Below are 13,785 nucleotides of genomic sequence, written 5' to 3' on the forward strand. Positions count from 1 at the left end.
CCCCCTAAAATGCAAAGCGTATGCAATAGCATTGCATCTGAAGAAGTGTAACACTAGAAGAAGAAAAAAATCCAAATCCGTGTCTTGAGAGTGTCGTCGTAGCATGAAGAGTCTTCAAAACCTGTCGAGTCAAGCCAAAGGGGATAACGAAGTGATGGGACATCACAAGAAGATACCGCATCACTAGAAGATACAGGATAAGTAACAAAGAAGATGGGTTATCAAAAAAAGATGGCACATCAAGAGAATAAAGCATTGTGCAAGAAATCATAGCCCACGACAACCGACGGCAAAAGAAGCTCGGCGGTTAAGGCACAATGGGCGTAGACCGACAATGCAGAAAGAGTCCATGAAAATCCTATAGAAAACAATAAGGGCAAGTAGGCCACAAAAGTTGTATAGAAAATACCAGGACGAGAGAATGACTAAAGGCTGACGGACAAAGGTATTGTGGACTCGCATGGCAGGACAAACACAAAATATCAACGGATTTGATGGACGCAGCGCAAAATATAGAAAACTAGGAACAGACTAGATGCTATGAAGGAAGACTAGTGACGATGGGCAGAGAAGAAAAATAATAAAAGATCTGTTACATGAGATCAAGCAGCAGACCAAGACTGTCGCACAAAGCAACTCAGGGCAGCCAGACAGAGAAACCAGATCCAATTGGGTGACTAGCAGACGGAGCGGCAGGAAGTAGCCAGCAGCACCGCGTAGCCGCAGGTAAGCAACTAGCAACATGTAGCACCACGTAGCAGCAGGCAACACCAGGTGGTAGCGAGTAGCAGCTAGCACCAGCAGGCAACATGGGGTGCAGGTGAACACGTACGAAGAGCAAGCACGTGAACGGGCAGGCAGCTGGCGACATCGATCAGACCTGGAGAGGCGTCCTCCGGATTTGGGAGCAGCGGCCTGGGCAGCCGCCAGTTCCATTAGGATTGCCGAGCAGCCTGGAGCTAGCAGCAGGTGGAGCGGCTTGGGCATAGATGTTGGTGGCGACTGGTTGAGGCGGCAAGCAGCGCACGTCTTGGGCGGGAGTAGCGGTGGCGGTCCTTGCAGACTCGATCAATCTGGCATCGCTGGGTCGAAAGAAGGCCAGAAAAAAAATGATCCACAGGCGAGTTGCGGCGCCGGAGGAGACCTAAAACTAGGCTCTAATACCATGTTAAGCTTCATGCACTAGCCAACGCAACCAAAAGTCCGATCTGATGGAAAGAGCTAGGCAATCCACATATACACTTCAAGAGGTATGATAACAACTCAACAGATATAGGCAGCTAAAATAAAGTACTCGCAAATATTACCGAAGGCAAGTTTCTCGCAAATATTACTGAAAGCAAGTTTCTCCCAAGAGCGGTGAAAGAAACTTACAAATGAATTTTCCGGTATGAGCTCCTAACTTTTCCAGATTCATCGATTAATACATGAGTATTGTACTGGTGCGAATCATCTGGGCCCCTTTCTTGAAACCCTCCAAGAGACAACCACATACTTGACTCACTGCAGAATGAAGCTATGATAAGGGCTCGACATGCTGATTCACTCCATTTAGAAACCTCAAAATTGCAAGGATTTTTTGTGCCAACAGATAGTTAATGAAGGAGCATTACGTACACGTGTGTACTTATCTATATAAGCTAACAAGGCGTACAAAGTAAAAAACCACATGCTGAATATATAGTTAGAAAGATCCATCTGTAAGATACATATTAAGTTAGACCAGTGTGAAACAATTATTCCTAAATCTAAGAGCTAATAGTGTCAAAGGCTAGTAGGCGAAGTAGATTGGAAAATCAAAAGGCTTAGTCACTACAAAGTACAGTACAAGTGAGAAAGCTCATAAATTGAGAAAAATGTTCTTACTAACTTTGCAAGTGAGCAATATCTCTGCATTATTGGGCCATCTAATGGTTCGGCTAGCTTAACAGACTCGCCATCCTTGGATCCTATGAAGGAGAAGACCTCAGGGAAGCAAAGAAATTTGACTCCAGCCAGAGCAGCTTCCTAAGAAAAGATTATCTCAAATGATGGTCTACTATGCATTTATCTATGAGAGCTTGCAATAAAGTAGGGAAACAAAAAGGAACAGCATTACTTGTTGTACAATGAATAAAACCAATGAGGACTCCGATAGGTGCAGCACACACATAGCATAGAACTCAGTTTGGAAAGCTTTGCTTATATTGTTTTTAAGGCGTCCTGCCTTAGACGCTTAGGCGATAAGGCGCCCCGGCAGCGCCTTACAAATATGTCCGCCTTAGGCGCTTAGGCGTCGCCTAGGCGCTAAGGCAGGTGGTGCCCGCCTTAGGTCGCCTTAGAGCATCTCTAGCAGACCCCGTATATCGCCGACCCGCAAAAGCCGTTTACAGTTCGCGGAAAAACGGTTTTGCGGGCCGGCAAACCGGACCGGTAAAAAAGGATATTCGGAATATCATTTTTACGGGTCCGGTTTGCGGGGTCTGCTCGGCCGTCCTCCGCCGCCGACTCGTAAATCAATAATTTCCATTTCAATTTCAAGCATGAAAACACTTTTTTTTGCTTCTTTATTTTCTTCAAAGGCATTGGATACATAATAATTCACCAAATATTTGCTAAAATAGCAAGACCAAAGAAAACAAGAATCATAATTAGGCATTTTAGAAGATATCCAACTTCCATAATTGCTCACACTAGTTGGACCAACATCCTCTCCATGCATTCATTGTTGATCTGTGGATTCTTGATCTTACATTCTTCATTCTTCGGCTTTGATTCTAAAGAATTAGACGTTGCTTCCCCTCTGATTTCTATTCTAATTGAACATGCAGCCGCATCATTAGCCTCAATTATACTAAGGAGTGCACGAACATCTATTAAATTTCTTCCTATCAATAAATCGATGTATTCTTCTTCCCAATACCAAAATGAGCATCCACCTTCCTACACACTTGAACATCTCAATAAGCTACCGAAATTGAACCAAATAAGTTCACAAAGCCGAACGGAAACAAGAACATACCCGTCGTTATTGCATTTGAAGAATACCCATCTGAGGTGTTGCCGCGTGCTAGATGTTAGCCGCAGCACAATCTCTGTGCAGTCGTCGCACTGTATGAGCGGCATCGGCAAGCCGGCGAGCCGCTGCGCGAGCACCGAGCCCGAGCGACGGCATGCCGAGTCCTTGTCGGCAAACCGATGACAGCGACTAAAGGACGAACCAGTACCTCCATGCGGTGTTGGCGCTTTGCCGAGGCTGTGCGGCCTGGTCCCCGACTAATCCATGGCTTGGCACAGCCGCTGGTGGCCGGAAATGCCAGATCCGACAGGCACGACAAACAGTCGCCGATCTACAACTACAGGAAGGGGTAGAGGTCAATCCCGGACGTGTGGCGGCCCGCCGGCTGGTATGGATGGAATCGTAGGCGGCAGCCCGGCGGCGGTGGGTAGGGGAAAAGCGCGGACTGAAATGTACCACCCGCCAACCGCTCTCGCTATATACAGGGCACCGACGGGGCGAGGGGGAGAGCCTGCGTTTTCGCGGGTTGGGGTGGGAATTTCACCGCGCCCCGCAAAAATATTTACGGACCCGACGTGTGGTTGCCAAAACGGACCCGCCGCCACACTACGGTCGCCGCAGACACCGCCTGAGAGGAGGAAGAGAAAGGTGGACACAGTGGTTGTTTCCCCGGCGCACGAACGCCGCCGCGACAACGGCTTTTTTTGAGCTCGAACACAACCCCACAGCGGTTACAACGATGGCCGCGCCGGCTATATACCCAAGCCGGCACCAGGGCACGCACCCACGCCTCCCACTCGCTTGCGGCCACGATCCGCACGCTCCGCTCGCGCCCACGACGCGCTCCAACACGCGCGGCCCACGGCGAGCTCCAACGGGAACGCCCGCAATCCCCCTGCGTGACTCGCCAACCGCCTGGACTAGTTCGACGCACACGCTATGCGACCGGCACGGACACCCCCTGTGCTCGCGACTACCTACGCACGCATGCACCCGCCACGAGCCCAACGCGTCCCGCTCGCACACGCACGGTCGGCGTGGCTTATGCCCGACACACAAACCCCTAAGCCACAGCCTAGAGGAGCATGTCGTCCTCGACATTGCCGTCGACGAGGAGGGCCTGCTCCGCTACCTCCGCCTTCCTCGGCTTCGTGCAGTCCCGATGGAAATGGATGCACACCCCGCAGTTGTAGCACTGGTCGCGTCGCTTCCCTCCGTTGCTCGACGGCGGCTGCTGCCGCCGTCGTCGTGGTTGAAGCCGCCGCCGCGCTGTCGTTTTCGTGCCTACCACTACGCTGCCGTGAGCATCAACTGCTCCTCCGCGCGCTCGCCGCAAGCCTGAGCGTCGTCGTGTGCGCTCGTCGAAGGCTTTGAGCCATCCGAGCGCCTCCTCGAACGGCATGGCATCGACATCGCAAAATTGCTCGATGCCCGCCACCGTCGCGTATAGGTGATCCGGCACCGTGTCAAGCAGTTTCTTGATCATCGTTGCGTCGTCCCAAGCCCCGCGTACCGCGCCGCCATGCTCCCGATCCTGTCGGCGAACGCGTCTAGGGACTCGTCGTCCGCCATCCGCAGCCAATCAAAATCGCCGCGGAGTGTGGCCAACCGCGTCGACGAACCTGGTCTTCAGGCAAGCCCATACCTCCACCGCTGTCTTCTTCGGGGATACCTACATCAACAGGTCCTACGAGAGAGCCCCGAACAAATAGGCACACGCGGGCTTGTCCTTCTTCGCGATCACCGCCGGTGCCGAGTCCTCCGCCGGCACCACCGCCTCCCAGAGCCCGGCAGCATCCAAGTTCGCCTCTACCTTGATAGCCCACGTGGTGTAGTTCTCACCAGTGAGCGCCGGCACCTACATCGGCAACGAACCCCCCGCTCCGCCGGTGTACGGGACAAGCGACATTGTTGGTGATCACCCTTCGTCACGTGGCTCTGATACCAATTATTGTTGCCAAAACGGACCCACCGCCGCACTGCGGTCGCCGCAGACACCGCCTGAGAGGAGGAAGAGAAAGGTGGACACGGTGGTTGTTTTTCCGGTGCACGAACTCCGTCGCGACAACGGCTTTTTCTTGAGCTCGAACTCAACCCCACAGCGGTTACAACAATGGTTGCGCCGACTTTATACCCGAGCCGGCGCCAGGGCACGCACCCACACCTCCCACTCGTTTGCGGCCACGATCTGCACGCTCCGCTCGCGCCCACGAGGTGCTCCAACGGGCGCGGCCCACGGCGAGCTCCAACGGAACGCCCGCAATCCCCCCGCGCGACTCGCCAACAGCCTGGACTAGTTCCACGCACACGCTACGCAACCGGCATGGACACCCTCGTGCTTGCAGCTACCTACGCACGCACGCACCCGCCACGAGTCCGACACGACGCGTTTGCGGGATCTGATCGGGTAACTTTTTTCACGCGGAACCGTATTTTAACGGTTATTTTATGGGTCGGAGCTTGATATGTGGTCTGCTAAAGATGCTCTTACCACCTTATAAACAATGGTTATAATTCATCTATTCGTGCATTCCAGATCCCAGAAGAGCATATCAAATGCAGAATTTCTCCTCTTCCTAGCTTTTCCGAGATGAAATGCTACAATTTCTCCATTTCAATAGCCAAAACATATTGTCTGGTAACTACAAGCTTGCATATCTCCTTCTTGCTGCAACTAGATGTTTCTTCCAGTTTCAAATCGCAGCAGGCAATCAACTCCATGCTCGCGGCGGTGCAGGGTTAGGTCTATAGGGGAAAGGAGGAAGGCTTGCCTTAGTGAGGCGGGAGCAGGTGGCGTAATTGGCGTCGAGGTCCCCCACGGAGGTCATCTGCACCACACCCACCTTCCCCTGCGACGCAGCGGAGACAGAGGATAACGACATGGCGCGGGCAGAGGAGGGCGGCGGAGGCGGCGAATGGGAGAGAGACCGCGAAGGAGGCCAAGGGGCCAAGGCCATGACAAGTAGGGGAAGTCAATACCCAGCCGCCTGCAGCTCAAAAAAAAAATACCCAGCCGCCTGGGTCACCTGCTCGTGGGCACGAGCCGAGGAAGAGGTCCCACGTGGTCTCGTCGCGACCGTTGGATGAAACCCATTGCATCTTAGGCTACGCAGGACAGTGACATGGAATAGATTAGTAACGTGTCTAAATTATTACTCTCTCCGTTCCTAAATATAAGTCTTTTAAGAGATTTCATTAGAGAACTACATACAGATGTATATAGACATATTTTAGAGTGTAGATTCATTCATTTTGCTTCGTATGTAGTCCCTTAGTAAAATCTTTAAAAGACTTATATTTAGGAACGGAGGGAGTACTTCATATTGTAGTTGATAGTAATATAAGGATAGTAATATTGAGTTTTTTATTTATATTAGCTTATAAACTTATTTTTCTTGATATGTTTATAGACTCATCTTCTCCCGGTATGTATGATGTTACTCATAGTATGAGTAACTAGATATGTTATTCAATTTCTCTCTTTTCTCATTAATTAGCTATCACATTATGTTTTTTTTTTCTTAGGTGGCATTTATTGTTACTATCTATATTATTTCTATTCAGGACCGGGCCACGATGATTCCAAAAGTGTGGCATGCACGGGGCCCAAAAATCTAAGGGGCCTAAATTTTTATATAGGCCTAGTATAGAAAAAAAATGGTATTGGGCTTGATGATGCTAGAGTGGGCTGAAGACCTCAAGTCGAGGGACCAGCCATGCGAACTTCTCGTGATCTCGATCGGGACAGGATTTTCCTAAAAAGAGGCTACATGGATTGTGGCTACAGAAAGTTATTAATCGTGGCTACACGATAGGGGCATCGGACAAACAGAATTTATTATGGCTACAGGAAGTCGCCTCGACGCCTCATATCATTGTCCGTCGCCTTATTTCATCGCCCTGGCCAAGCCCTCACCTCGATAAGCAGCCGGCCCTAGCGAGTTTCGAGTTCGCACTCGTCTCCTCGACTCGTCCCTCGTCACTACTCATTAGATTGAGTTGTCATTGCCTTCCTCACCTCTTCTCGATCTCTCAAATTCCAGACTCATCGACATCGTCTCGTCGTATTGATTGATTACCGTCTCCTCCAGCCTTCTGGTATGTTTTTTTACATGTTCAATTGTTATGTAAGACATTGTATTATATATATTTTTTCTTGTGAGATATATATACATTATAATAGCTCATTAGTTAATTTTATGTGAGATAGGGCCTACTTTTTAGTTTTGCAAGGGCTTCGGATTTTGCCGACCCGGCCCTGTTCCCGCTGTGGGTAGTCTTAGGTTAGTCAAAGTGAAGAGTAACTTAGACTAGCAACATATGCATGTTACTAATCTATATTACTACCTTCATAATAGGCAATATCATATATGTGATAACATAGATGTCTCCATTTATTGCTTTATAGAATCATTTTCATTGAAAAACGTTGTGTTATGATAACATATTATGTTACTCTATTTGCCTCCCTTCTCATTAACTATTCGCCACATCACTGCTTTCTCCGTCACGGTTTAGAAGGCGCAGTTCCGTTTACATGTATTTTCAGAATATAAGATTATTAAGACGCGTGACATTTATTATTGTGTGAATTAGGAGTACCAGTAGGCTGCATGCACTCCTCGTTTAGTGGTTGTGTGAGTTACCGTGCATTACCTTCTCAAATAATAGGCGTCGTGCAGTTATTGTGTGAGTACTTGCGAAAAAATTAGAGTCAATCAAGATTTACCTTGGTCCCAAAGATCGTTGATGTGCGCCTTCTAAACCGTGACGAAAGAAGTACTTTTGTTTATGTGGCATATATGTTACTACTTATGTCATTTCCATTATAACCAGCCTTAAAACATGATTAATACTTTACCTATACTCACTCATTTTCAGTTTACATGACTCAAATTTGAAATTTCATCATCAAAACAAATGGTGAAGCAAGAAATATACTTCTGTCAATCCTAATTTATCTGTGCACAAGTCGAGACCTAGATATCAAGGAGGATATGGTTGCGTCTCTTTTGGACTACTTTGCTTCTTTGCTTGAACAGGTAGTTTAATTGGTGTATGCAATGGATTGAATAGCCGTTTTAGTTTTTTTCTCTCCTTCATGCGCGTGTCAGAGATCGTTTGCATGATGCGTTGATTGGTAAAAGCATCGTTGTCACTGTAAAATTAATGCATGCACATGTCATAGACTCAGTCAGTGACGGAGCTAGACAGGATGTTCAGAAGGGCGAGGTAGCAAATATGGTTGTTTGGGGTCAAAAGCTAAAATAAATCTAATCTAAACAGCCCAAAAAAAACCAGGTTTTGTAGTGAGGCTCGGGCCATGGAATGTGCTCGCCCCAACTAAGCTTCGTCGTTGGACATGGGGCAAGATGAAAACATAGACGTCGAAAAAACAATGCAAAGATTAATCTCTCCCTAATAATAAAGCAAATTGGGTTTATGGTCGTCCGTCGTGCTATTTTTGTAAAAACATCCCTGTCGTTTCGGATAATTAACTTGCAGTCCTGTTTTAAGTGGATACTTTGAGAAAACATTTCGTTCTTACACAAAACCCATGTAGTTTTGCCTACTCAACCCGCGATCTTTTTCACATTTGGATAGGGTCAACGCGGCGGCTCGAGCTCCCCCTCCCCTCCCGATCCGGGCTTGGCGTGGATGGATCTAGCGGCGGGTGTGGCGTCTTGCTTCGGTGGCGACGACACCCTGCCTATCCAGAGAAAGAGAGAGAGACATGGCGTCAGGAAGAGAGGACCCAAAGGAGAAGGAGAAGGGGCACAAGGCGAGGGAGGCGGTCGTGGGCGCGGATCAGGGCGAGGCGGTCCGGGTCGACGTCCACCAAGACGTCCTTGCCGTAGGTGAGGCGGTGGAGGAGCCAGTCGTGGCGGCCGGCTAGGTGCCGCTCCTGTGCGCTGTCATCGACGCCGGGGAAGAAGGGGCGTTGGCAGGCCGGGAAGAAGCAGGGCTCGTACCGGCAGCTCCGCTCGTGCTCTTCCACGACGTGCCGCGGCACGGACCCAGCTCCCTCCCTCCCCTCCCCCTCCTCCTCCCGGCCGCCCCTCCTCCTCCTCCTCCCCTCGCTGATGCGGTGATGGGTGTGGTGGTGGATGGAGGAGCAGAGGGTATGAAATCGGCCCTGGAGCAGTTCAACTCGAAATAGATACTCTGCATCTCCTTCAACCATGGTTCCAGGTAACCACTCAGTCTCCTGCCCATTCTACCGCCAGTACTGTGGTGCCCGGGCATCGTACCGAGGCTGGGTGCTTGATTATGGTCAGTGCCTCAGTAATTGCAGTAATCGATGCATCATCAACAATGACTGTTATTCTCCAATTGAAGTCTACCTAGGATTGTCATGTTGTTCTGTTAATTTAGTATTGCTTGTTTCATCGTAGGATTGTGTTGAGAGGGTTATTTGTGTAGTGTCAAACTTGAAGGGATTGTGTTGGTGTTGTCGAGGCTGGTGTTGACCATACTTGAGGTGTAGTATTTGATAAATGTCTTGCTTAGTTTCACGTGTTACCATACGTTAGGCCTTGGAGAGGCTGATTCTTTGGAGTTTTAACTGTCTTATGTATCATACTCATGGAGCATAGCAATGATTTGTTTGCAGAAACTTCCCTCAGGGGACTATTGGTGACATGGTAGAAGACGTATCACGAGGAATCTCATTTGTCTGTAACAATTTAGCTAGCTATGGAGGTGATCCTGAAAGGCTTATAACTTATAACTGGTCAAAAATTTAAGCTTGGCTATTGCAAATCACAAACATTCCTTGTAATATATGTCCTACACATGTGCACATATGAAAAATCTTCTGTGGTGCTTTAGAAATTCATTAGTGTGGAAGTTGAGGTAGAATGTATAGAAGGTGTTGTTCATTTCATTATTCATCTTTTCTAGGACTATAATGGTGTGACTTAAAACAATGACTTATGTTTCGCTTCCAAAAGATCATTGCTGCACTATATCCTGAAAGCATATTATAGTCATTTTGTTCTGATATTTTCTATGTACATCATGCTAACAGGATTTATCTTGTTGGACAATCTGCTGGTGCACATATTGCTGCTTGTGCTCTCATAAATCAGGCTATCAGAGAATGTGGTGAAGATACTTCCACTTGGAGTGTTGCACAGCTAAAAGCATACTTTGGTATTTCTGGCGGGTAAGCATGGGACTAGCACAAATTGTATGCCCCTTTTTCTTGGCAATCTGCATGAGTAATCAGTTTATTGCATTGTCAAATATTTTCAGTCTGTCCAATAGAGTTTGTCTCTACCTGCAGCCTGCAATTTAGTCTCTTGTGCTTATTTGTTCGGCAGAATGTGAATATGCCTGTTATAAATTATGATGGTGGAATAGTGCCAGTAATCAGTTTCGTGCACTGTCAAGTAGAGTTCATCTCTACCTGCAGCCTGCAATTTAGTCTCTTGTGCTTCTTTGTCTGGCAGAATGTTAATATACTTGTTCCAAATGAAGAGGGACAATTTGCCTTTTCAGCAATGCTAGCTTGCAAATTACAGTCTCCTGCTACACTGCTACTTGTGGATACCTTTAGCGCCTTTGTCCAAAATTTAACCGTGTGACCTATTACACTTTATAGGAGCATCATTACCGATTCACACACAAGAATGCCTGAGAATGGCTGTATTGTCCTTGACATTTTTTGTTTTGTTTCTGCAGTTATAATCTTCTTAACTTGGTTGATCATTTCCATAGGCGTGGTCTTTACCGGTCCGTCTTCCTCAGGTATTTATCTTTGAATGTTAGCATTTATTCATGTTTTGACACCAATTTTTATTTTCCCTTCTGTGAAAAAGGAAGGCAAATTTCTTGCCTACTATTGTCAGGATACTATACCATTGGAACCTTATGTTTCAGCATTATGGAAGGCGAGGAATCATTGAGGAAATTTTCTCCAGAAGTCGTGGTTAAGGACGTAGCAGTTAGATCCGCAGTCTCTTTGTTGCCACAAATCATCCTTTTTCATGGGACAAGTGACTGTTCAATGCCCTCTGCTGAAAGGTGGGTCAAACTGAAATCATTGGCAACATCAGATTTTATAACTGTGCCCTCTCATGAGCCTTTACATGTATTCTGGATATTGGTATGAACTGACTCAATCAAAAAATGCAGTGAAGCATTCCTTGCTGCTTTACAACAGCGTGGTGCTAAAGCGGATCTATTCTTATACGAAGGAAAGACACATACTGATTTATTTCTTCAGGTAATCATTACGAGTTGTGACTAGCACTGTTTGAAAGGAATTCTTTGCTTGAACATTTTGACCCTCTTTATAGTCTTTCGAAGTGCTTAATTTATCCATGTTTAAATAGGAAGTACATTGTTTTCTTTGTGAACTTAATATTTTTGTGATTTCGAGCATGGTCGTGAGTCTTGCTCTCGTGGGAAAAAAAGTGCTCGGTTTAGAGTATAGCCCTTTGCTTTGTTGTTTTTTCGTGCTAGGTTTGCTCATATGTCGCTAACTGAATACCTCTGGAGCTCAGTAGAAAATGATTGGGTTGTCTTGGTGTAGAGTGCAGACGTACTTTGATCAGTTGAATCGCAAGTCTGCGGAATAAAAATGCCCGCTGGAGCCATTCTAAGGAAGAAGAAGAAGAAGCGTAGCCTGCACCTAGGTACTCCTATGTCTGAAGCCCGCCGTTTTATTATGATGTTACTCAGAATGAAACTGCTGTGACAAGTACATCGTTCACATTCATACTGTGTGTGCGATGGTTAGTATTTCGGTCATTTATTCAGTAGTAGTGTTGCAGACAATATTGTGACCCTGACCAGCAGAACCATGCCAATTACTTGCACATCTCCTTGTCAGGAACCAGGCTGCATCTTGTGAAGAAATCAACACTTGTCATGTTATTAACTGAAGAAATTGACACCCGGCGGTTATCTTCATCAAATCTAGCAGCAACTTACCGGTTTCCCTGGAGCTACGGCACACTGCCACACTCTTCATCATGCATCCAACAAGCTCTGAAGACTGGGGCTGCCGCTATTTTGGATTATGACCTTTACTATCTCGTTGTTCACCAGCTTTGATGCTGCTTTGCCAGGCAGTGGCAGATGTCATCATCTCCAGAGTGGAGAGGAGATGTGCACAATTCACTGAATTATGCGCCATCAATCAGCTGAACATGCTCTTGAAATCATGAGCTGCTTCTTCGCCATCAACTGCATCATCTTGTGCTGCTGTGAAGATGACCAAGGTGTATGGAATGGGCGCAGAACCATCAAATTTCTCCATCGGGCCTTCATCATGCAGTTGGTAAACCTGTAGTGTTGTACAAACTGAAGTTCCTCTTATGATGTGTACGTGCATTCATAAGGTGGTCGGTCACCACATATTAGACATTATTTATTTACGTCTCGGGTTATAACTGTTGGCGCACCTTTCCTTCTATTTTTTATTTTCGATAAAGAACATTTCATCCGACCGATATATTGAGGTGATACAACAGTATTGAAAGAATGCCGAGATAAGCAGGGCAGGAGATGTGTCACGAGATCCTTCACCAGTTGCTCGACATCACAACCAATGTGTGTTGTGAAGGTGTGCAATTGCTCACTGTCGGGGAAAAGAACATGCAGTAGTACTTGTACTAATAAAAATTCAGGGGGAGATGTGACTCCCTTCATTGCATGTGCTTCTGTGCTGCTCATTCATGTTGGTGTGTTTCTTTTTGTTACGGTGTCAGTGTGCGCTCTGAATTATTTTACTAAAAGGACTTTTAATGTTAAAGTGGGTAAAGCAATTTGGTCCTCCGTCACCAGCTTTAGGGCATCTCCAAGGCTAATTCGCAAATTTTATGTTGCAACACACGGGCATATATTATTAGGGAGAGATGAAATGGGATGGGAGAGATGATGCTGCAATTTGTCTACCAAACGATAATGCCTTTTTTTAATACCGTCAATTGTTATTGTACTGTAAGTCGTTTGGGCCAAGCCCAAAATTCAGAAAATGTTCAAGAAAAATATTTATTTAAAAAAAAATCATTTTTTAAAAAAGCTGGAAATTCATAAAAACAATACTTCTTTTTAAAACATTTATCATTTAACCTTATCATCGACAATTATTAAAAATCCATATAAAAATGATGCACAATAACACATGAAGCAAGTTTTGCCAAAAACAATAAAAAATATTATTCAAAAAATATTTATGGAAAATATGTTGTACACACAAATGACATTTCCAATAAAAAAACGTTATTATCACACTATAAAAAAATCCTTTGGAAAAACAATTAACAATTTATCTCTTACAACAAATTTAAAAAATTAATATTTTTTTAACTATTATAAAAAAATCCATCCAGTTCTTATGTAAGCATTACCTAATATTTTAAAAAGAAATAATTTAACATTATTATACACATTTATTTCAATTAATGTCGCATAATGGCACAACAAGCATATTTTATATTCTTTTCCTGCCCGGTACAACGCACGGGCATTTGTACTAGTTAGGATAAAATGGGAAAAAATTATATCGCAAACCAAAAAAATAAATCTAAGGGGTATCTCATACTTTAAAAACTACAAAATAATAAACCAATGCATTAATTTGAAGTAATTGTAGTGCATGCATGCTTAGCCATTTGGTGAGTAGGAACCCTATATGCATACGTACAAAGATTTAATGAGCATGGAAATCTCAAGAGGAGATGAGGATGAGCCCTTTAAGTTAGAAAAAGAAAAGATAAACCCTATAAACCGAAAAGAATGAAAAAGCTAAGAACGGTCTATATAAAGTTGGTATA

General features: G+C 45.7%; 2 protein-coding genes across 2 annotated transcripts in view; one reads left to right on the forward strand and one right to left on the reverse strand.

The window, feature by feature from the left end:
* Positions 1–5,994, reverse strand: part of LOC123452495 (deaminated glutathione amidase, chloroplastic/cytosolic) — a 56,778-nt gene extending 50,784 nt beyond the window's left edge. The window contains exons 1-3 of the mRNA XM_045129152.1: positions 5,770–5,994; positions 1,871–2,007; positions 1,375–1,503 (exon numbers count right to left, since the gene is read on the reverse strand). Of these exons, the coding sequence (XP_044985087.1) occupies positions 1,375–1,503; positions 1,871–2,007; positions 5,770–5,955 (452 nt within the window). The 5' untranslated portion in view covers positions 5,956–5,994. The remainder of the gene's footprint in view (positions 1–1,374; positions 1,504–1,870; positions 2,008–5,769) is intronic.
* A 2,738-nt stretch (positions 5,995–8,732) lies between these two features.
* LOC123396565 (probable isoprenylcysteine alpha-carbonyl methylesterase ICMEL1) lies at positions 8,733–12,491 on the forward strand. Its single transcript, XM_045091467.1, has 7 exons — positions 8,733–8,852; positions 9,159–9,190; positions 10,029–10,166; positions 10,685–10,750; positions 10,883–11,026; positions 11,138–11,228; positions 11,538–12,491. The coding sequence occupies exons 1-7, from the start codon at positions 8,733–8,735 to the stop codon at positions 11,553–11,555; spliced, it is 609 nt and encodes a 202-aa protein (XP_044947402.1). The 3' UTR covers positions 11,556–12,491.
* The last annotated feature ends 1,294 nt before the right edge of the window (positions 12,492–13,785 follow it).

Source organism: Hordeum vulgare, chromosome 5H, assembly GCF_904849725.1.
Source record: "Hordeum vulgare subsp. vulgare chromosome 5H, MorexV3_pseudomolecules_assembly, whole genome shotgun sequence".
Taxonomy (NCBI): domain Eukaryota; kingdom Viridiplantae; phylum Streptophyta; class Magnoliopsida; order Poales; family Poaceae; genus Hordeum; species Hordeum vulgare.

What these genes read in the sequence shown, in the direction of transcription:
- LOC123396565 (XM_045091467.1), top strand. Translation starts at nt 8,733, where the DNA reads ATGGCGTCAGGAAGAGAGGACCCAAAGGAGAAGGAGAAGGGGCACAAG. An exon ending in TACTTTGGTATTTCTGGCGG is followed by an intron (nt 10,167 to 10,684) that starts GTAAGCATGGGA and finishes TTGTTTCTGCAG; the next exon opens with TTATAATCTTCTTAACTTGG. An exon ending in TACCGGTCCGTCTTCCTCAG is followed by an intron (nt 10,751 to 10,882) that starts GTATTTATCTTT and finishes CTTATGTTTCAG; the next exon opens with CATTATGGAAGGCGAGGAAT.